Genomic DNA, 24,311 nt, shown 5'->3' on the forward strand with positions numbered 1-24,311 from the left:
TCTAAGTTATAACAGTTTCTGACAAGTTACCAAATTTGTGTGAAATTTGACATTATCGTGGTAAAACACCACCTGTTTTGTTGATCAATTCTGGCTGCCTTTTCTGTTTGATGATATTATTCAATTTGTTTACTCGATGGCAGTACACTTTCGAATCGATTGTTAAATTGTCTGGTAAAAGCTCCAAGAAAAAAAATTTCTTTAAAATTCCACCAAAGAGAGCATCTCTCTTCAAGAACATGTGGAATCCATATATCAAGCTTTGAAACAAAACCAATTTGTTTCAAGTAATCATAAACGGTTCAATTTGACAAATTTAATCTCTTAGTGATTTCACGTGTTGTTATTCGGCAGTTTNAAATGTATAATAATATATTAATTAGTTTATTTTTTGTGACAAAGGTACTGACTTTTCTGAAAATCTTGTTTTTTTGCAATAAAGTCGTGAAGTTTCATTTGTCGCTTTTTTCTCTCCTTAAGCAAATGTCCAAAATGAGGCATTTTGCTTTTGCACTTTTTTCAAAATCTAGATCATTTGCTACAATTTGATCAACAATTTTGGTTATCATTACCAAACTTTTACTAAAGAAATCTAGCAAGTTCTTTGGGTTCTTTGTTTTCAGAATCTCTATTTACAAGTTCTACATGAATTCCTTGTTCTGCCAGTTCTTGAAGTCATTGTTGGTAAGGCTCTTACCAAAAACTTGCAGTAACTCCCCAATATCTGCTCGTCTACATTACATCTCCTGTATTGATTAAGTTGAGAATTTGGTCAACATAACGATACAGTGATAGGCTCTTCTCATTGAGAATTCTTGGATGCCTTCAGCCATAATTTCTTCCACACTCTGTTCATGCATTTATCAGTTAATTCATGCCAAGCAAAGTTGATATATTTCTTATTGCATCCATGATGTTATGTTTTTTCCAAAATTGCACAAAACTAACATAGATTTAAGGAAAGTACAGCACTATGACAAATTGCCACCTTTTGCTGATTGGTTCGTGTTTGGGAATAATCGTATTATATATGAATCAATGAAATACCACGTTAATTTCAATAAGCATAAATTTTGAGCATTATTTAGGCATCAAGCAGACCACGTTATATTGAATCAGCTTTAAACGAGGCAGTGTTAAACGGGGTCTTACTGTAATTCATTAATTAAATTTCCACAAACTGTATCAATTAAATAACTTTGGTAATCAAATCATGAAGCAGGAAAACATTATCATAAACTTTTTCTTTATAGTTTAAAATACAGACTAATTGAGTAATTTTCAATATCTGTTATTTTGATTAAAATTTTAATTACTGTTATCAGCCTTAAAAATGAATGTGTATAGACATTCTGTTTTAACATTGATAATACCAGGTAATTAAATATATAAACATAATGTACATTTATATTTATTGTGATATTTTTTGTACATATTTAATTAGTAATTTTAAATGGCCAGATGGCCATGCAGTCAAGGTGGCAACCTACCTCTCTGGGAAACCCAGGATAAATCTGGACGGGTTAAAAAAATCCTCAAGAATTTTTCAGGAGGGTCCATCTGGATATGTTGGGACCGTTCCCTCACCAATCTGCCCCATTGTGGGCCTGGCCAAACCCATAATGGGCATGCTAAAATAGGCGCTCAGGGTGAAAAAAGTTAAAAAAAAAAAAAAATTAGTAATTTTAATGATATTTAGTTTAGTTATTAAAACTAGGTACATAGATCAGCATATAATAAAATAAACTTAAGCAATAATGAAAAATATTATACCAATTTAATACTTTTGGATTATATTTATGAACTATTAAAAATTTAGAATAATGCCTGCAGCTCATCATATGTGTGATGCTAGAGTAATTGAATACATAAAGAATTCAAGTATAGTGAAGTCTCACTACTCTGAACTAATTATTACACAAAGTTCTTCACATTAATGAAAACTTTGGATTAGTAAAATTGCACCTAAAGAAAAGAAAGCCTAAAAAGACTACAGACAATTACATCCATTTTTAAAAACTTATACTGCATTCATTTGGTATGCATTTATGTTAAAATTTTTATCGAAAAGAAATCAAAAGAGACTATAGCTAATTAATAGATGATCTGGTAAATTTTACAAATTTCACATGGCTCTTTATATGCCATCCTTTACAATGATTTGAAAATGCATTACAGATGTTTGTAAGTACAGGTAGTTACAAACATTCAACATATAAACTTTCATACTTGCATCTATTTGACTGTACTGTACATGTAAAATTTAAATTTTGTGTGGATTCTGAAGTTCTCTTGCCATTTGGGGGTGGAGTTGAAGTATGTCTTTGGCCAGTAATAAGTGTATTTAAAAGTTTCAATAAAAGTTTAGTTTACTTTTGCTTCTACCATATAGAGCTCAGTTATCTTTAATTTTCCAACTGAAACTAATACTATAATAAATTTTTGAGTTCTTAATACACAATTTTGTTTTTGCTGAATATAAAATTTTTTCTTATATATATTCTTAATTTAAATGAGAGAATAATAATTAAACAGTGGATTGTGACTGAATTTCTATTAGTATAATTTTCCACCTATAATCTACAGGTGCAATTATTTGCTGACAGTAAAGTTTGTCACATTATTTGTACACATTCATGTATTGTTTATTTACTTTCTTAGTGCATCACCAATGAAATGATACAGTTTGTATGTTTAATAATTAAAAATAAGTATTTGCTAATCTAAGAAAGAAATTACACAATTCATTTTAAAGTGATACAATGAAAATTTAAAATACAGAATTATAAAAGGCAGTTAGTCCCCACTCTATGACAGCTGAAACTGGTATATCAAGAAAATTATTTAAAGTTCAAACAATTGATCACATTTACATCCAAGAATAGGAACTATGGGATTCTTAGAGAAGCTACAAAACAGTCATCCATTTTACCAACACCTCACTAGAATCCAAATTATGTAATTTTCATATGTATATTTGACTACTTTTTAACAAGTGTAACAAGGAGCACTGTTATTCTATCCAAAAGGGCCTGCCCACCATAGCATTAGAAACATCTGCAACCAAAAATAACATGCACAAAGGGCATACATGAATATACAGGATGTTCCACTCGAGAGTACAACTTTAAAAATGCAAATTACTTGTGAACGTATGCATGTATCATCATGAAACAAGGTTCAAAATATTCCTTATTTAATGAAGAATTGATTTGTGCAACCCGGCATCTGGCTGGCGGTGCCTGGTCCAATTTTCTTTGATGAGACTGTGAACACTGACCAATACTTGTCCATATTTGACGAATTTGTGAAACAACTGGATGACTACAAACTACAAGAAGGTTACTTCCAACAGGACGGAGTAATGTGCCATACCTCTCATGCCAGTATGGAATGGATCTGATCATTTTTTGGAGACAGGGTGATCTCTAAAGGTTTGTGGCCACCTTGATTGCCCGATTTAACTCCCCAGATTTTTTTCTATGGGGATATTTAAAGGGCAAGGTGTATGCAAGCAAACCCAGGACCATCGAACAACTGAAGGCAAACATCGAGTGTAAAATTGCTGCCATGGACAGTGACATGTTGCAGAGGACGTTCTCAAATATGGAGTGTCGCATTTCCTTGTGTGCAGACGATGGGGGAGGACATTTTCAGCACCTTTTGTAATGTGGACTTGTTTTCCACTAAATACAGGTATATTCAGTTCTTACAGCTTGCCTTTACGTTTATGCATTCATGAGTAATTCACACTTTTAAAGTTGTACTCCCGAGTGGGACTCCCTGTATTAATGAAACAGAATTGCACTCATGGGATTCTTGGAGAAGGTAGTTAATGATTATCTAAGCTAAAACATATTTTAAACAAAGGTTAACTTTAAAATGTTTACTGGAGGGCTGGCAGACTTAAATAATACTATAGTCCATTACAAGTAGAAGTGAATGGATTTGTTGCTTTTGCCTTTTGTAAAAGTCTGCCAAACATAAATTCTCCATCACATTTTATCAGGTCAACACAACTTCTTGACTTAACAAACAATAAAATAATTTGAGAGCTATTTTTTAATGTTACGGAAAATTATTGGAATAAGCAATTATTTATTGTGACATTGTTACAATGCCTGGCTGCAATTTTTAATTTGAAACATATGCTTTCCACCTCAAATTAATAGTATCTTGCCCCTGTACATCATTACTTTCCTGCTAGCAATAGAGTTGTGCTGGTCATCTATCTAACTCCTTTCAGGGGAAATTTTTGAATTGAAATAACATGATTTCCAGTGCAAATTGGAAGTTCATATATATTTAGTACTTATGAAACTGTGCCAGTAATTATTTTGCAACTCGAACAGCAACTATATAGTGTATTCACTCAGACACAAGACAAATCTCATCATTAATTTTTATTTAGTTGATACGTGTACAAACATTAAATACACGTATCAACTAAATAAAAATTAATGATGAGATTTGCCTTGTGTCTGAGTGAATACCACTATATCAGTGTTTTTCAACCTGTGGGTCACAACCCGCAGGGGGGTCGCAAAGCGTTATATGGAGGTCATGGGTAAAAGAAAAAGACAAGTGTTTGTAGGTCCTACACTACAATAAAAAAAAAACTACAATTTCAGTGAGAAGGCTGTACCTGTTTATTTTACAGTACAATTGGTTTTTCGATCGATATTTAGGTCTCAACAGAAAGAAAATTAAATACGTAGTTTTTAAAATCACTGATAAAGTTTTAATATGGCCCTGGGGGGTTGCCAGAAGTTTTTAACATGGGGTCACATATTCAAGAAGGTTGAAAAACACTGCACTACATAGTTGGTGTTTGAGTTGCAAAAGTTCATATATAGTTAATCGGGGCCTCCTGCCTCTAAGCTTTCCATATCTGGTCTTGACTTTCATCTATCTAACTCTGTTATTGAGATTAAGGAATGACAGACAGACAGATGGTCAACAGTGGGAATTTATAGGTTTACAGTTTTTCAAAATGCAGCCCAAAAATTGGTATGGATATAGTATGGAATGTATCAAAAATTTACTATATATATACAGTAGACCCCCTATAATGCGAAGATACATTCCTCGTTATACGAATTTCGCGTTGTAGGAATCCTTGGGCTGTGATTGGCTCACATATTTGACACGTGTGAAGTTTACGGACTACGGCTGTTTGAAAGGTTTCCTTCCATAAAATTAATCGATTCTAGACTAATTCGACTTAACATTTCCAAAATACATATATTTTTTTTGGAAATAATCCGTATAAACTACGCTATAAGCAAAAAATTGTAGGATTACTTCTTACCGAGTGTGCACCATTCGACATCAGCGTTGCTCAAGCTTGTTTTCGTCGAGGAACATCGCAGCAAACCGCGGCTGCGATTTCAGATGTTATTTTTCTGCGAAAATTTCGTTGGACTTTGGAGACATCATTAATATAAATAATTTTTATGGCTGTTGAATAAGAAATGTTTCTTTCACAAGAAATGTATAAAATTACAGTACTGTATTAGACTTACGGTACCCAATTTACATAGATTAAAAGAAATATTTAGTTGATATAAATGACATGTTTGCCAAGCTGCCACCACCAATATCTGTAGTTTCTTCATCCTTTATGCGGTGCCAGCAACCTTTTTATTTAATATTCTTTTTTGATGGTTATGCCAATGTTGGCAAATATTAAAACATTTATTAGCATTTATAGCTTGTTTTTAAGTATAAAGTGGATATTATGAATTCAAAATTTATATACTGTCAAATGAGTGTAATTCTTTTGATTCTTGAGCCATTTTGTAATTATTTAAATACAAGAATGATAGTTTAAACTTTACAAAACATGTATGCTATTTGAACATGCATGCTTTTCTTGGATGTGTAATCTTTACATCTGATGATGGAACACCGCTGTCTGATCATTTATTACCCTGTTCCATGATTAGAAATGCCATGTTTAAAAAGTTAAGTTTTTTTGGGAAACCCAGTATCAATACTGAAAAAATGGTAGCTTTGAAAGATTGGCAATGGACAGTGCTACTGCAGTGTATAATTAAATTTGTTCTCTATAATCTCAGTTCATAACAAATGATTGTAAACCAAAAAGTGTCTGGACAAAGAAGTCTTCCTTATAGGCAGGAAATTTTAGTACTTAAATTTGTAATTTTTAATATTATTGTCTTAAAGTTTTTTACTTGATTAATATAAGTGTTTTAAAATAAAGAGTGAAAATAGTTAATATATTATATCTAATTTATCAAAATGAGAAAATGATTTTATTTTTGATCATTATGAAATTTGACATATTTTATTACAGGAACAGGAACTTGAAGATAAACTTCAGACTTTAGCTACTCATGTCAGTCCATTATATAAGAAAGTTGCACCAGATTCATATAATAATCAGGTATTGTATGAATTTATTAATGTCTAAACATAAATATTGTTTGAAAGAATTAAATGACAAGATATCTGTAACTAAAAGAGACAGATTTTAATTTTTCCTTAAACTGAACTTTGATTTTGTCTTCTATGTATTCTAGTTTAATCAGACCATTTACAAAAATTATTTACAAATGTAATTTTAATTATTTAATTTAATTATTATAAGGACCTTGAATAAGTTCTCGCTGTTTTTTTGTGAAAATTAACACTTTATTTAAAAAAAGTCGTAATAAACACGTCACTGAAAGTATTGTCCATCACTAGCCACTACTTTCTCCCATCGTTCTGGCAGCATTTGAATTCCATGTCGGAAAAACGACACGTTTTTTGAGGCTATCCAAGAATCAACCCATTTTTTGGCATCTTCATAAGAACGAAAGTGCTGCTCAGCCAGGCCATGTGACATCGATCGGAACAAGTGATAATCGGAAGGGGCGATGTCTGGTGAATATGGCGGGTGGGGTAGGACTTCCCATTTAAGCGTTTCCAAGTACGTTTTCACCGGTTGTGCAACATGTGGCCGAGCATTGTCATGTTGCAAAATCACTTTGTCGTGTCTCTGCTCATATAGCGGCCGTTTTTCCTTCAATGCTTGGCTCAAACGCATCAATTGTAGTCGATAGCGATCTCCCGTGATAGTTTCGTTTGGTTTGAGCAGCTCGTAATAAACTACACCTAGCTGATCCCACCAAATGCAGAGCAGAAGCTTCGAACCATGGATATTCGGCCTTGCTGACGATGTTGATGCATGACCGGGCTTACCCCACGATTTTCTACGCTTAGGGTTATCGTAGTGTATCCATTTTTCGTCACCTGTCACGATACGATGCAGAAAACCTTTCCTTTTCTGCCGTTGAAGCAGCTGTTCACATGTGAAAAGACGCCGTTCGACATCTCTCGGCTTCAACTCGTACGGCACCCAATGTCCTTGCTTTTGAATCATTCCTAATCCTTTTAAACGTTTCGAAACTGTTGTGTGATCAACTCCTAATGATTCTGCAAGTTCAGCTAGCGTCTGACATGAGTCTTCATGAAGTAATGCCTCTAATTCCTTGTCTTCAAACTTTTTTGGTGCACCAGATCGTTCTTTATCTTCAACATCAAAATCATTATTTTTGAAGCGTCTAAACCAATCTCTGCATGTTGTTTCCGACAGAGCATGGTCGCCGTAAGTCTCAACAAGAATTCTGTGTGCTTCAGCTGCAGATTTTTTTTGAATAAAATAGTGCAATAAAATTCCCCGCAAATACTTTTTTTTTTGGCACGAAACTAGACATGTTTAACACAATGAAAAAATAAGTTGTTTACACTTCGGTGAAATGATATATACTGAATTTCAAGGTCGCTTATTGTACTTCCTTACAGATGCGTCACCATCTAAAAATAAACACATGTGGTTCTGGTAACGCCATCTGTTGGAAAACAGCGAGAACTTATTCAAGGTCCTTATAATACTAATACAATTTATGATTATAGAAGTTTCAGAAATTCCTGGCAGTAACTTTTTATATATTTATTACTTTTCAATATTACTTATATATTACTTTTCAATTATTTAATTATTATTTAATTAAATCAACATATATATATATAAATAAATATATTGATTTTTGCCAAACTTCAAAATTTGACAGTCATTTTTATTTAAAGATTATTGACCTTTAAAAACATATCTAGACTAATGTAATCAGACTATAAATTATTATTGTCATAAGTTGTGATTATGTGCTCACGATTGTGTAATTCAGACATGCAAAAATACTTAATATAAATTATTGTCTTTTGTAAAAAATTTTATTGATACATATTTAATAATTATTGTATATTCTTATTTTAAAATTAAGTCAGTTTAAATATAAGTTTTTATGAAAGCTTTATCTTATGAAGTATTTCTGAAATAATATTGTATCAAGATTGAATTAGAAATTATAAGAAAAAATTAGAAGTACAGTAGACTCTCCCGTATCCAAACTAATGTGGGCAGGAGTGATCCAGATATTAAAAAGAAAATCCGGATAACAGAGTGTGATAATTTTTAAATAAGACTGTAATATATATGGCTAATGTACCATATATGTACTGTACTGTACTTTATGTATATGTAAAAAAAAATGTTTATTTTGTCTTTGACGCTTATTTTTGGCAATTACAATTAATTTTGAAAGTATTGTATTAAAGTTATTTGTTTTGTTCATCTCGATTTGCTGACAAGCCGCTACATTATACTAATACCTCATCATTATCACATCACTGGTGGTCAGCAAAAGCTCGTAGAAAGTCACATTGTGGAAAGGTAAGTATCAGAGTAGTGTACAATATTTTCAAAAATATTTGGTTGCCTTTGTGTCAGGAGGATACAAATGTGGGAGAGTCTACTGTAGTAAATATTTAAAAAATCTGTCTTTGCTGAACTTACTGATGAGTATTGTATTATTTCAGTTTTAAATCAAGTAGATAATGAGTTAGCTGTCATTTTTATATGGGACTGTCCATTAATTATGTCCACTTTTTCTTGGAATTTTTACTCTCTCTCCCCCATTGTCCCAGTTTGTCCAAGTTTCCATAACTCCCTCCCCCTCTTTGGATGTCCAACAAAAGTCAACCCTCCTCAAAACCTTTATTACTTTATGAATAATAAAATGCATAAACTGTATAAAATTTAATGAAATAAAACAGACATCCATTGAAGTTCAACCCCTCCCCACCCCTTTTCCAACTTTGTCTGACTTGTCATAACCCCATCCTTCCCTTCCAGTGTGGACATCATTTATCGACAACCCCTAAGTTGTAGCATTGATTTCTGTAAAAAACTATTGAAATTTTGCATTTTTATTGTGAAAATAAAAGTGATTTTTATTAATTAGTGGTCATTCATTTAATTTCAGAAACTAGAATATTTAAAACATGCTAGTTTATAAAATTAAATAAATATTTCTAATTCAAAATAATAATTATAATAAAAATTTCACTCATTGTAGTCTTATTTACTTCTCTCAATATTACCTCTCTCAACATTATCTGTATATGCATGTCCCAAAGTGATTATAATTAGTAGATTACTGTAATTAGAAATATTAAAAATTTCATAATTTAAATTATAATTTTCTGGAATGAAAAGTTGAGTAGAGAAATAGAAAATACAATTAGAAAATTTCTCTATCATTTTGTTAAAAATTAAATATGTGGAGCATTCAGAGAATAAAGAATGTTTGGCTATAAAAAAAAAACAGTAATAATAGGAAATAAGTTTTATTAAGTAATTAGTACAAGACCAGTTATTTTTATACATAGTTACCACTATGACTTAAACACTTTTAGTGTGACACTAGTTTTTGGATTCTTTCATCATAGACTTTCACCACCAGTTTTTTCAGCCAGTTACTGACAGCTTCTTCACTCATCATCCATTCTAAAACATTTGCCATCCAAAAACTCTTTCAGTTTGGGAAAGAGATGAAAGTCACTGGGAGCCATACGAATTTCATTATCGATTTTTTTGTTTCAGTTCTTCATTCTCAAGAGATGGTCATCCAGATGATGTTCATTGTGAACTAATAATCTTTGATTAAACTGTAGATCTGTAGTGGCCGAAGCACACAGAATGTGGAGGGTAAGAGATGAAGGGCCTTACAAACAACAATTAACACGAGGAATTTAGAATTTAACAGTTTTATAATACTAAAATCAAATATACAATTCTCAACAGTACAAGATAAATAATTGTAACCAGTCTTAACATGCACAGAATGAGGTTAATTAAACTATTAATCCTAATAACATTAAAGATAACTACATGAAAATATTTACAATCATTTTACACTGACGGAACATATGCTGATTAGTCGATGAGTGACTCTCCTTACCAGCGTAGCAGGTTATCCTTAGTCACGTGACAGTTAAATCCTTTTTAGCGAAAATTTCGTACCTAATAAGGAAATATTCGTATCAAGGTGTTAATCACTTGTAAGACTACTCAATAACAGTTCAGCAGTAGGTTCAAGCTATGTCCTCATGGCGATGGAAAAAGATTTTTCCTTTCATTACGTCCATTCAAAACCTTGGCACAATTGCAGAATTTTCTTTGTTCTTACCTCGCTTCTTCCTTCTCCCTGGTAGAGCCTGAAAGCCTCCTTAGGTGCAGACCGGTGACTAACAGAACAAAAAAATGGCCCTTGCATATGACACTTCTACAATTTATACCTTGTGCCATCCAAATCATGTGAGCTATACGTAGGCCAATAATAGTCCAATCATAAACCAACACAAAATGGTTCCCGCCTTACACGTACATCAATGAAGACAATTACAATAAAAACTAGTGCGCGACAAATGGAAATAATTACAATCACTAGGTAATGCGACAATTGAGATAAATCCTGGTACAGAGATTACAGAAACAAGAAAAACGAATAAAGTACAAAAATAATAGTGGCAGAGCACTACAAAACAATAAACACCATTTTCTCACACTTCCTTCATTCATCTGTGATCATACACTTTTGTGATTTACTTACAAATTTTTATAGGACAAACTTTCTTTGCAGTTAGAAAGCGAATAGCACTTTACCTTTGGCAGGACTTTTGACTTTTGCACACATTTTAACCAAGACAAAACGGTAATAATATGCTTGCCATTATCAAAACTCTACATGCACTAAGCTAACATATCAGAGAGCAAATTGAATTTGAAAACAGAAATCATTCACCTATACAGAGTGCTAAGCTCAAATGTTCTTTATTCTCTGGACATCCCTCATAGTAATATGATTTATTGATATTGAATTCTTTCTAAAATTTTCTTTCTTCTTTATAAATTTCAAAATCAAAAGAGAAAAATATAGAATTTTTAAGCATATAATTTTTTTTATATAAGTAGCATCATAACTGTTACAGTCAGCTTACTCTTGTCATTGTATTTATCTGTAAGTCTATAACTTTTAAGTGATAATTAGGATTTGCATTACCAATAAATTAGTTTACTGATTACCAGTAATCAGTTAAAAAATGCATTAGTAAATGTACTGGAGTTGCAGTAAGCCATATTGTCTGTTTTTGTCCTTCATACACTTTTTTCTGCTCTTTGTTCTTTCCACCTTCTAGAACTGTCTAATCTTACAAATTATTTTCTCTTGGAGGTGAGGCTACTTTCTAGAAATCACCAACATTGTATGCGAGGTTACCTAAGGGCATATGAAGCAAAGCATTGTGCTCGAAGAGAGAAAACCATGAAAGGAGAGAGATGTTACAGTGTCCAGTGGCCAAGCCTAGATGGGTTAAGCTAGAAATTTGAGTGGGAACTTTGAAATTTCTGGGTTGACATTATTGTGTTAGAGCTACCGTTTCAGCTTAAAGTGTTGGAATGTGCAACTGACCTTTAGGATAAAAAAATACAAGAAAACTCTCAAGATCCGAGAAAAAGGAAGATAGAAACAAGTATTTTGTATTTACAAAGCTCACATGTGGCCTTCATGGTTACCAAAAGACCTGGTATTTTTTCCTCTCCTATCCACCATCTTTGCTCCCTATCTACTTCTTGCTCCCTATTTTCAATTTTTTTTTTTTTAATTAGAGTAACTGTAATATTAAGGGTTAGTGTTAGAAAAATTATTCTTGTTTGTAGTATTGAATTATTGTGATTGCAATTTGGTGTGATGTGGCCATTTTATTTTTGTAATTGTTCCACTGACTGGGTTTAGGATTGCTGCCAGAGTAATTGTCCTAGAGTTGGCATTCTAGAGTACAAAAATAAATTGAGTTTTTAGTTTTTAACATGTACTGTGCATGTTTCTTTTTCTTGGGTGTTTGCCTTAGTTGGCTAACAAAAACTCTTTCATATCTCACACTGGTAATTTGATATTTTTTTCTGGTAAATTCAGTAAAAATAGGTAGACATGTAATAATTTTTTTGAAACTAAATATTTATTTGTCCACACTTTCATGTAACATTTATATTTTTACATATTAAAGACATATATAAGCATCAAATATTGTACTTTAAACCATAAAAGTAGTTTACATTATTTATTTTTTAAATTACTACTTTTAATTTTAAATTATTACTTTATAATTTTTAATTTCCGTTTTTAATGTATCTTATTACTATACTACACTGGACACTTTGCAATTTGTTTCTCTATTTTTAATATCTATAGTATGCTAGCAATTTTATTTGAGCAACTTTTTAGTTGATAAAATGGAATACATTTATTTGAATATGAGCCCCTGCATTGGCAACTTTTTAATCACACCAAGTAAAAAATTTCAGATAAAATTGTTGCTTTTCAAAATAGAACAAAGGAAATTCAATTGGACTAGTGATTGTTTAGTTGCCAACTCACCAATAAGTCAGTAAGTAAACAATTAATAGTCTGCTATTTTTGCATCTGGAGTCAAAATTTAAAAATTGTAGTTAATTTTCTAGTATACTGGTAATATTTTGAAAATTCACTGTATTACCAGTAATAGTAAGTAAGTAAGTAATCTTTATTGGCGTAGAAGGCTTTCGCCTGTTACAAGGGCGTTTTAATTTTGAATTAATGCATATTAACATCTCATATAATAATTTTTAACAATATTAATATTTTCTATTTATCAGTCTATACAATTATATTAATAATTTGACATAATTATTATTTAATTAGTTGTTTAACATAATTATACAACTTNTTATTTTGTTTTCATTGGCTTCAACTGACCATCCAGAACGTGGTGCATCTTCAATATTGAAATTGCCAGAACGAAATTTTGTAAACCAGTTTTGGCACTGTCGTTCTGTCAATACATCTTTTCCGTATGTCACACAATTTTTTTCTTGCTTGAACAGCATTCTTACCTTTTCGGTAATAAAGGCGCAAAATATACCGAAAATGCTGCTTTGGATCTTCCATATATGATGGGACACAAAAAATAAACAATTGCACAAAATCAAACAAATTTTTTTGCAAATAAGCCTTAAAATGCTAGTTGTCAAAATATATAATGATAATACGGTTTAGAATGTAAATGGCGGAAAAAGTATGACTAATCCGTCTAGTGGTAAAAAAAACGAAATTACTTTCTGAACAACCTAATAGTAGGCATGTGAAAATTTAAAATATATAATCAGGCATTTTCTATATTTTTTAAATGTAAAACTTTAAAATTTGACAAAATTTATAAATTACTAAAATTTATCTATGGTAAAATCAAACTATAGTGTAATATAAACACATACATACAAATTCAAATCTGATATTTAAGATGTTTATCTGTATGTGTTGTCGATTAGAAGACCTAAGTCCAAGGATATAAATCAGAAGTTTTGTGCTTTTTATTCAAGGCTGTTACCATTAGTAACAATAAGTTTTTCAAAAGAAAATTTCTATAATGTAGCATCATTATCTGAACATTTTTCCATTTGGCTTTTGCTTCATTTTTTTCTTTGAAGAATCTATTGATATTTTTACTACTGTCAGTAACTTAGTCCTGAATAAAAAAAACACGATGCTTCTGATTTAGATCCTTGGGTTTGGGTGCTCTTATCAATATTACAAACAGATGAACATCTTAAATGTTAGACTTGAATTTGTGTTTTACGTAGTTTTGATTCTATTATAAGTTAATTTTAGTTAGATGGAAATTTTGTTAAATGCATTACGTTTGAAAAATTTTACACTTTTAAGTATCTTCTGTTTTAAAATCTTTTTTGTCATAAGTCTACTACATTTTCAAAGTTCATATTCAAATCCATTATTTGCCAACATTTAAATTAATAAATATTTGTTAATATTAAAGCTTATGTTGGCTATATGATGATGAACTTAGTCTTGAAAAATATTTTATCTCATCTTATAAAACTTACTGATTCTTTTAATGTTTATTGTTACTTGTTTATGGAGGAGTTGTATTGTGACAAGAGTTGTATTTTATATAATTGAAATGATATTACTTAATCCAATATTATATATATAACATAGTCATAAATTCAAAATATAAATGTAATATCTAATAAATTTATTTGTCAATTTTCAATTAAAGCATGTAATTATTATTACCATCTAACAGTGATGATTTTAATGATTAAATATTGTAATTTCCTGCAAATAAACCTTGGGTTATCTGTATTTTAAAATCAGTTTGAACGACAGTGAGAGTTATGCAGCACTGAAAGATTATTAATTAATTTTAATTGTAATTATGATTTCATCCAACAGGTTTTCTTTGTTTAAATTTAATAAGAGCATTTTTAAAAATTGCAAAAAATCCTTTACTTGCTACACATTCATCTGCAATCTCAATTTGCTGGAAACCACCAAAGATGCATCAGCTTTAGTTCTGTGAAAACTTACAAGTGCTCCCTATCAGCTTTTGTCACCACTGTGTTTTTTCTCTTGTAACACACAAGGTGTGCGAGCGGTCCATATGGGGATGAATGTGAGCAGACAGTGGAGGGAAGATAAAAGAGACAGAGAGGTCTGGAATAAAATGCACTTGACAAAAATTATACTAAATAAACATTAAATTTTATTTTTATGAAACACATATATAGTTGTAATTAATGTATATTAAGAACAATAATTAAATTCAAACAAAGACAAACCATTTTGAGACTTAACAGACATATAACAATATAAGTGCATCCTAGATGGACCTTCAAAATTATCAAATTAGATCACTGACAACTCAAATCTGTTTCTAACCTTAAAACTCTTAAAATTTAGATATCCTGACCTTGAGAAAAAGACAGTTGCTCTTTATCACGAGCAGATAATTACCTCAATGACTTTGTCCTCTTTATGAATTCTTCCAGATGAGGTCCTTTGTCAGAGAATTAAATGGATAACAGTCACAATTCTGCAGATGGGAAATTTGATGAGGAGCTTATCAGTAACTTGAGAGATGAATGGGACCATTGACTTGTACAAGGTTCTAATTTTGAATGGGATGACTGAACTGAGCGGCATACTGGAATTGGACGTCTGGAGGATTGGACTATTCTCGTAAACCAGACATCTTAAATGACCTTTTTGAAATCCTTTTATAATTTTTAGTTTGTTCCTTGAGTCAGAACACTTCCAAAAATGGTAATATTAGATGAAGAGATTGTTAATGACCAATCTGAAATTTCTTTCTCTTGTTTCCTGGGGGGTGAGTAACTATCTCAGGAAAGAGTTTTGTTAGAAAAGAAGTGTTATCTTTATCAACATCTTGTTATTTCCTTGTTTTTTTTCTAAAATTTTTCTCCTTTGTTATAATTTATTTCGAATAAATTATAAAACTACAGCTCAGGATCTCACAGTTCTCTCCTGTTTTTACTTTCCTAGCTGTTGTATATAACATTTACTAAAAGATTAGAAGGCCACCAGCAATAGGTATAGCCTTGGAAAAGAAAAGATGAAGAGTTATAGTAGAAGTGAGAAGAGTGATGAGAAGAGAAAGGTAGATAGGAAAGAGTGAAATATGACATCTCAGAGCACCTGCCGAGTGCCATTTATTAAATACAAAAAAGTTCAAATAGCCAAAATACAGTGGTATATATCAGGTCAGTCCATAAGTTCGTGCGCATTTTTATCTACAAAAAAAGCAACAAAAAATTTTAATTAAATCTTATTTCAATCTATAATGTATTCACCATTATTTTGTACAATTTCTTCCCATCTTGATGGTAGCTTTTTAATCCCGTCTTTGTAAAATGATTTTGGTTTTGAATCAAAATATTCAGAAATAGCCTTTTTTACATTGNCATATTAATATGAATATGATATTTTATAATATATTTTTAACTGTATTAAATAATAATTTATATTTGGTGCAAATGATTTGTTTTAGGTTGTTACATTGACAAAACATCAAGGCTGGCACAAACCTGACAATGAACAATTGCATGTACTTCCACTTTACATTTTAGATGAGACAGATGAATTTGGAAGTAGAGAAGGTCAGAACTTAAAAGTAAGTACTTAATAATTTTTATAAATTTGTTACAATAATTAAAAAAACATTGATTTTAAATTGTAATAGACTGAGCTATACACATTTTAGTATAAACTTATCGAGATATCATAAAAACAGAGATGCCAATCATCATGGAAAATCCATGCTGCTGTGTGTAAATTATGGACTTATAGGTAGCCCTCTAAAAACTGTGGAATAATCTTTTATATTCTCAAATAAGCATGCCAATCCAACAAGATACAACAAGAAGTATAGGTGTTGGTTAACATTTTGTCTGCATACAATTGCTACCGTGCTGAGTATCAAATCAATCAATGCATTCATTCCATGTTATTGATATGTACAGGTAGTAGGCACTCCAGTTTGCTGACATCTAACTAATAGTATAAAAATTGTTCCTGTGCACAATTGAGTTGCACTGCTTGCACTACAAAAAAATGACTTGTACTCATGTATAAAAGTGATGCTTGTTCTGACTTCATGATTGAATGTGCTGGAAAAAACCGTGTAATTTATGCATGACATAGACAAAACGGCAAATTCTATCAGTTTACAATACAAATTTTAGAATTTTATTCTATCAAATGAGAAATATCAGTTTAAACTTATTCTAAAACTCTATTGCTTCAGATAATAATTTGAAAATAGAACTTATTTTAGAATAAAATTAAGATAGTTTATGAATATCTGAACATTGGAGTGATGATGTGTTATTGGAAGTGGGATAGATGGGAACATTTCTCCTCATTCATTCTGCTCTTCAGCTGTGACATATGATTTTGCACTACTGGTGGTCCTTTTCTCAGGTTAGCATTTCTTATAAAAAGTTTTTTGATAAAGATTAAATGTAGATCTAAAAGTCAGATTATTTTTGGATTATGATTAAGTGAATTTAAAGTTGGCTAAATACCATGGAGAAATAGAAATATAGATATAGATATTCCCAGTTAACACAGCAACAATTATTGGTATTATTATATGATCCAAATTAATATATATGTGGAAACAAATTAAGATTGGACAAGGAAGGATCTGGATAATGTCGAGTAATGTGTGTAATGGGTAATTAAGTCAGATGATGCACTAGAACCTTGTAAACACATTTGTTTCTTGACACAAAAAAACACATTTAACATACGAGAACAACACCAACTCAACCATCAACCACAGGATCTGTCATTTCTACCAGTCCATGGGATAGCTTCTTCTCTTCTCCTTGTCCAAAATTCCTTTCCTTGTCCAAAAACATCATCTTTCAGCATTTCCTATATCGACCCACTTCCTCTTGTTCCAGGAACCATTTTGTTTTTATAAGGGGTGAAGGTGTTGGAACTTGACAGATTTCAATCCTACTCAGGATCAATTTTTTTCTTTCAGAATATTATCACTTTTTTCTTTCAGAATATTATACTCAGGATCAATTTTTTTCTTTCAGAATATTATAAACTATTTACTTAAATTTAAAATTAATTTTTAATTAGTAGTCTTAGCACAAGATGGTTGCATAATCACTTAGCATTAGCATTAAGTCAAATTCCATATATTAATTTAAATTGACTTAATTCTACCTTGAAAATAATTCAGCTTTTAGATATATGTATGGCTGTAAAAACTGGCTTTGATTTACTCTATATTGATGATGATTTTTGGTCTGCAGCATAAAACTTGAGTTGTTATTAGCGAGGCTGCGGCCAACGTTTTCAACGTGAAAACGTGTACGTCAGACTTCAGCGCCATCTTCCTGTAAGCCTAGAAGTTTGACAATGGCATTTGGAACATTGAGCATGATTCCACTGACGTTCCAAACGCTATTGTCAAACTTCTAGGCTTACAGGAAGACGGCGCTGAAGTCTGACGTACACATTGAAAACGTCGGCTACAACCTCACTATTATTTTTTTAAATTTATGATTAAAAAAGTTATTCCCAATCAAGTTTTTATAAAAAAAATTAAGTAATTATAATAACTGTTCCTTTATTGAAGAAAAGTTGTAACATGTATATTAATAATAATCATTGATAAAGTATTTATCAGTTAATGATAAATTGTTTAGCTTTAAATACTTTTTGTAATGTCATAATTGGGTGATTTAGATATTAATGTATTTGGATACATACTACATTTAAATTTAATTTGAATGTTTATTTCTTATATTTCTCATTACAGATAAAAAATGGTGCCATAGAAGTTCTTCATAAATATCCATTGGAATTACGAATTAGAACTACACCTCTAGGACCATGCAGAAAACGCATCAGAAAATCAAAAGCTGGAGCTAATACTGCATTATATATCAGAAAAGAAATCAAACAAAAACAATATTATAGAAATTTGCAAAAAAAGAATTCTATTTCGTTTAGATCTGGATTAACAAATAGAAAAAAATGGATCTCATTTAAAACGAGTAAGAGTTATAACAAAGTTTTTTCTTCTGGAGTAAAAACTCTTAATCAGTTTAATATACAAGCTAATAATAATCATTTGTTTGAAAATATTAAACCTGATTATGAAAATTTTCATGATAAAATTAAAAAGGAAGATGAACAATCTTACCAAAATTGTATCGATGCGTTTCCTAATACTTCTAAATTACATATAAAAAATAATATCAAAATTGAAATGGAAAATAATTTCAAACAAGAGCAGGAATGTTCTAGTAAAATATATAGAATTAAAAATTCAGAAATTCAACCTGTAAATACATCTGACTTTAATATAGTTAGAGAGTCTTTGTCAGGTAGAAAGCAGTTAGATAATAAAACTGATAGTAAGGAAGTATCATCTACACAACCATTTAATATTAGTAGTCCACATTATTTGCAGAAAACTGCCATTAATTCATCAAAATGTGATTTTAATAATTTATATTTAAATAAAAGTTTGAATCAAGATGAAATTATTCATTCTTCATCATATTTAAATTCCTCATCACTGCCATCCCATGACAGCCATTACCAAAATGGAATTCATTTGCCATTACAATCATCACAGCCAATATCATCATCATTGTCATCCTCATCAAATTGTACAGATAATTTTACAAATTATGTAACTAAAAAAGAACTACAGGAAAAAGTCTTGAAAGAATCCTCAGCATACACAGAAAAATTATTTGGCTTGCATTCAAATTATCCATTTGAATCCATTTTATCCTCCAGTCCTTCTGTTTCATGTCATAAAGAAATTAATTCAGTAGGACTTCAGAAAAGTTTTACAAGTAATGATAATGCTTGTAATTCAGATGTACAGAGTTATTCAAGATCAGTTATTCAAGATAATAAATCATTAACACTTCACAGTTTCAAAAAACAATCATTTGAAAATGTATCTGAATATAAAGCAGATCATAGTAATATAAATCAAAATAATTCATCTTCTGTAAATATAAATAGTAATAATGAATTTATAAATAAACCAAAATATTCTGTATCAGAACACAATACAGTATGTTCTCAAAATAATCTAAATTATTTTAATAGTAAAACCTTAGAAAATGAGAATTTTAAAGAACTGCATAACAAAAATTTATCGTGGAATAACCCATCACAATCTTTTGATGGTAATAACTGCCAGACTGGTGAAAATATGTTATCAGAAAAGCAGTTATATAACAGGAAATCTCAGTATATATCATCTTCAGTTAATGTTGCTCAATCCATAATGACACATGATAACATGACTTCTACATCACTGCCATATAACTGTACAATTTCATCTAAGTCTGATGATAACAAGTCATACGATCTAGTCTCAAACTCTCCAGTAAATGCTAAAAGATCAGCAACACCATATTTAAAAAATCATTATGTAAATAATTGTACAGAATCATTGTCATTAACTAATAAATGTCCATCATATGCCATATCTAATTCTGGCTTCCACTTACCATCAGATTATCCAAATCAGATAAGTCAAGGTAAAGAATATACAGTAAATTCACAGTGGAATGTAAAATCAATTTGTTTATCAAATGAAAAATCTGATAAAATAATTAAAATGCAGTTAGCAAAAAATGCATTGAAAGAAAAAGTGTGTAAATCACTTAAACTTTCTCAGTCATTAAAAATTGATCCTCAACAAAATAATAATTCTGATGATAATGTTCCATTAAATTTTTCTACTAAGACAAATCTCTGCCAACAACCAGCAATTGAATATTCTAAAAAAAATAAAAATATTTTTCCAGTTTGTAAATATCCTAAGAAGTCTTATTTAAGTAGTTTTTATTCAGAAATTGAACCAATAAATATGACAAAGTCAAAAACTTCTTCAGATTCACAAAGTGATAACCATACTTCAAATTTATCTACTAATCAGCATTGCCAAAATGCATATTTTCAATCTCAGAATTCAGATATTGATAAATCTACAGCTTTGCACTTAAAAGTTAAACAATATGATCAAAAAGCTTATTCTCCATCAAAAACCTCTGATTTTGCTGATAAATTTTCACATTCAGTTTTAAATTATAAACATTGTCTCCAAAGTGATCATTCGTCATTGAAAAACTTAAATTTTGTTGATAAACCTGTATCTTCCACTTTAAATATTAAACAACATAATCAGACAGACAGAATTTATTCTACATCAGAAAATATTAAATTTGATGATAAATGTGCATCTTCAGCTTTAAATGTAAAACAGTTTTGCCAAAATGCATATTCTCCAAAGAATTTTGATTGTTTTAATAGGCCTTCATCTTCAGTTTTAAATTCCGAACTGCCGCCCAGTCAAAATATATATTCTCTGTCAAAAAGTAATAATTTTATTAATAAATTTACATCTTCAGATATAAATTCTAAACAGCAATATCAAAATGTTTTTCCTTCTTCATCAAATAATACCAGTATTGTTAATGATCCTTCAGTTTATAATGTTAAACAATCAGTCAACCATAATCCCCATTCCCTCTCAGAATATGTTGATTATAATAAATCTTCAACTTCCTCTTCAAATTATGAACAATCTAATCATACTGTTTTCTCCACTTCAAGTAATCTTGATTTACCTACAACTTCAGTTTTAAACTCTAAACAGCATTATCAGACTGCTTTTTCTTCATCAAATAATTTTAATTTATTCACATCTTCAGTTTTAAATTTAAAACAAGATAGTCAATCTATGTTCTTTCCATCAGATAATTTAGATCCATCTACTTCAACTATAAATATGAAACAGCACAACCAAAATATCCGTTCATCAAAAAATACTGAATATTCTGATAAATCTACCTCTTCTGTTCCTAATTACAAAGAACAAAGTCAAACTGTTTATTCTCCAGTTAAAAGTAATAACTTTAGAAATAAGTCCGTAATTTTAAATACTAAGTTTTGCAGTGAAAATGTTAATATTCCATCAAAAAATGCTGCTGATAAATCTGTTTTTTCGGTTTTAAGTTTAAAACAACATAATCAAAATGTTTATTCTCTAACAAAAGATATCCCTGGGGAACTGACAACTTCAGTTTCAAATTCAAACCAATTAAACCAAAGTATTTATGCTTCATCAAAACCTATTAATGATGACAGTAAATCTATATCTTGTAATTCATCTCAGGTATCACAATCACAACATTATTCAGAAACAGTTGTTCATAATTCTGTCAATACAAGTTGCTCAAACTCAAAAAGTGAGATAAACAGTGGTCCAAATTATTTGAATGTTAACAATGTAAATTCTTATCCTATTTCTTCTTATTTACCTTCTTTTCAAAATACATTTTTGAATAACCCTGCATTATCAGAATCTAATTTAAATAAAAATAATCAAAGTGAAATAATTAATAAAGACACATATAATAATAATAATAATAGTATTAGTAAAGAGTTACCAATCAACTGTACTTTAAGTAGTCAACAAAATTCATCTTCGGAATCTTCCATATCTAGATGTATGCTACCGAATATCCAAAATTCTGTACATGCAATCAATCAAGAAAAAGCTGGACCTAAGTCTTACATAAACCAGAATCAAGAATTTGAAAAAGAAAAAATTGCGTCTGTTTTAAACGAGAAAACTGAAACTACTAATGTCTATCATGCTTCACAAAATTCATTTCAAGCTAATAATGAATATCAAATTTTGAAAAATGAAACACCTTCAGATTGTAAAGCAGCTCCAGAAGATACAATTTATGAAGTTCATTCAGACAGTGAAGGCAATTTTCAAGATGACGAGATTGGTGGTGTTGCCATAGCATTAACTCATGGATCAATATTGTTTGAGTGTGCTAAGCATGAACTACATGCAACAACAGCACTAAAAAATCCTAATCGTAAAAATCCAACTAGGATTAGTTTAGTATTTTATCAGCATAAAAACTTAAATTATCGCAATCATGGAGAAGCCGAATGGGAGAAAAAAATAGAAGCTAAACGATTGGAAGAAGTTGTAAACAGTTCCACAAGAGACCTATCATTACCAAATAAAAGAAGATGTGATGAAGAAGAAAAACAATTAGAAATTCCTCCAACTAAACAGTGTTTTTCTCATACAACTATGAGTTGGGCAACTGTATTTCCAATACCACCATTAATTGTTACAGGACCCTACCAGAAGTGGCTTTAGATTGTTAAATATATTGTACTATATTTGGTTTGAATTTTTACTAAGACGACAAATCTTTTAAATGTTTGTAAAAAAAAAAAGAAAATACATTTAAACTGTATTCATAAAAATGTATATGAAATAATCTAATAACTCACGTATTTGTAAAATTTAAATGACTCGTACAACATGGAATTCATATAACACGGAATTATCAACAGTGTTATAGGAGGGGTCTACTGTATTTGGTTATTATTGTAGTTGTATTAATCGGCTCTGATTTCTTTTTTTTTTAATTTAATTAACCTCGATGTTAATTACATAATTTAAATTTAAAAACTATTTACTTGTGTTATTGAATAGGTAAATGAAAGGAAATCAAATCCGGCATTTTGGTACGTTGGTAAAAATGGAAGAGAAATCAAGTGGAATTTTCAAGAATTGGCCAATCAGGCGAGGAAGTGAGTTATTTCTAATTGTAGCATAATTTTATTACAGTAGACTTCCCATAACACTGTAGATAATTCCGTGTTGTACGAGTCACTTAGATTTTACAAATACGTGTGCCTGGCTGTTAACGGCTCACGTATTTGTAAAATCTAAGTGACTCGTACAACGTGGAATTCATATAAAACGGAATTATCTACAGTGTTATAGGGGGGTCTACTTTATTTTTTTAAATATTGTAATTATAATCATTGTTATGCATTTGTGGTCTGTAAATTCTTTTTAGTTTCACTTCGTTGTCTATTATTCCTTTTTGTTGGTGAATACATCGGAATATATCCATTATTATATTTCCGAGTTTATTGAAGCTAACATTTTCATATTTTTATAGCATTACTGATTAAGTGCCATTCGTTAATTACGTGTACAATTTAAGAGGAGGTCCCGAAGAGTACATTGTTACACACGATGGAGGGAAGGATTTACGTCGACTTTTTAAAGTGATATTAAGATTATTTGTATTAGAGAGGCACACGAATTTATTATTGTGCAAATAAACAGAAGATATTTGTAGAACTTTTTAGTCATTTCTTCAATGTCCATGAACTATTGTACAGTACACGTAATTAATGAACACGTAACTTTTGTAATTTGGATATGCCAAATGTACTGTACAACAGGGAAGGGGGTAATGAAAAAAAAATGACTCAAACTGTACACGTAAGTAATGGACGTCCCCTTAATCAGGAATAAACATTCATTTATCCTTGGTTTATTATAATAACTGTTATCTCTATTTTCAATTACTGTATCATAAATTAGTAATACACTGATATAGATTTAGATTAAATAAAATCTCGCGAATATTCGCATTACTCTCAAAATTTAGTCAAATTATTTCCAACTTTTAAAACATTTTATTATATATAGTCATAAAA

The 24,311-nt window shown here is 30.4% G+C and overlaps 1 protein-coding gene across 1 annotated transcript in view; it reads left to right on the top strand.

Moving 5' to 3' along the window:
* LOC111612732 (putative uncharacterized protein DDB_G0282133) overlaps window positions 1-23,063 on the top strand; it is an 81,116-nt gene extending 58,053 nt beyond the window's left edge. The window contains exons 6-8 of the mRNA XM_023353974.1: window positions 6,320-6,409; window positions 16,255-16,377; window positions 18,547-23,063. Coding sequence (XP_023209742.1) covers window positions 6,320-6,409; window positions 16,255-16,377; window positions 18,547-22,947 — 4,614 coding nt within the window. The 3' untranslated portion in view covers window positions 22,948-23,063. The remainder of the gene's footprint in view (window positions 1-6,319; window positions 6,410-16,254; window positions 16,378-18,546) is intronic.
* The last annotated feature ends 1,248 nt before the right edge of the window (window positions 23,064-24,311 follow it).

This window comes from Centruroides sculpturatus, unplaced genomic scaffold (assembly GCF_000671375.1).
Source record: "Centruroides sculpturatus isolate CEXI.00-Female unplaced genomic scaffold, Cexi_2.0 scaffold1774, whole genome shotgun sequence".
In the NCBI taxonomy this organism is placed as follows: Eukaryota; Metazoa; Arthropoda; class Arachnida; order Scorpiones; family Buthidae; genus Centruroides; species Centruroides sculpturatus.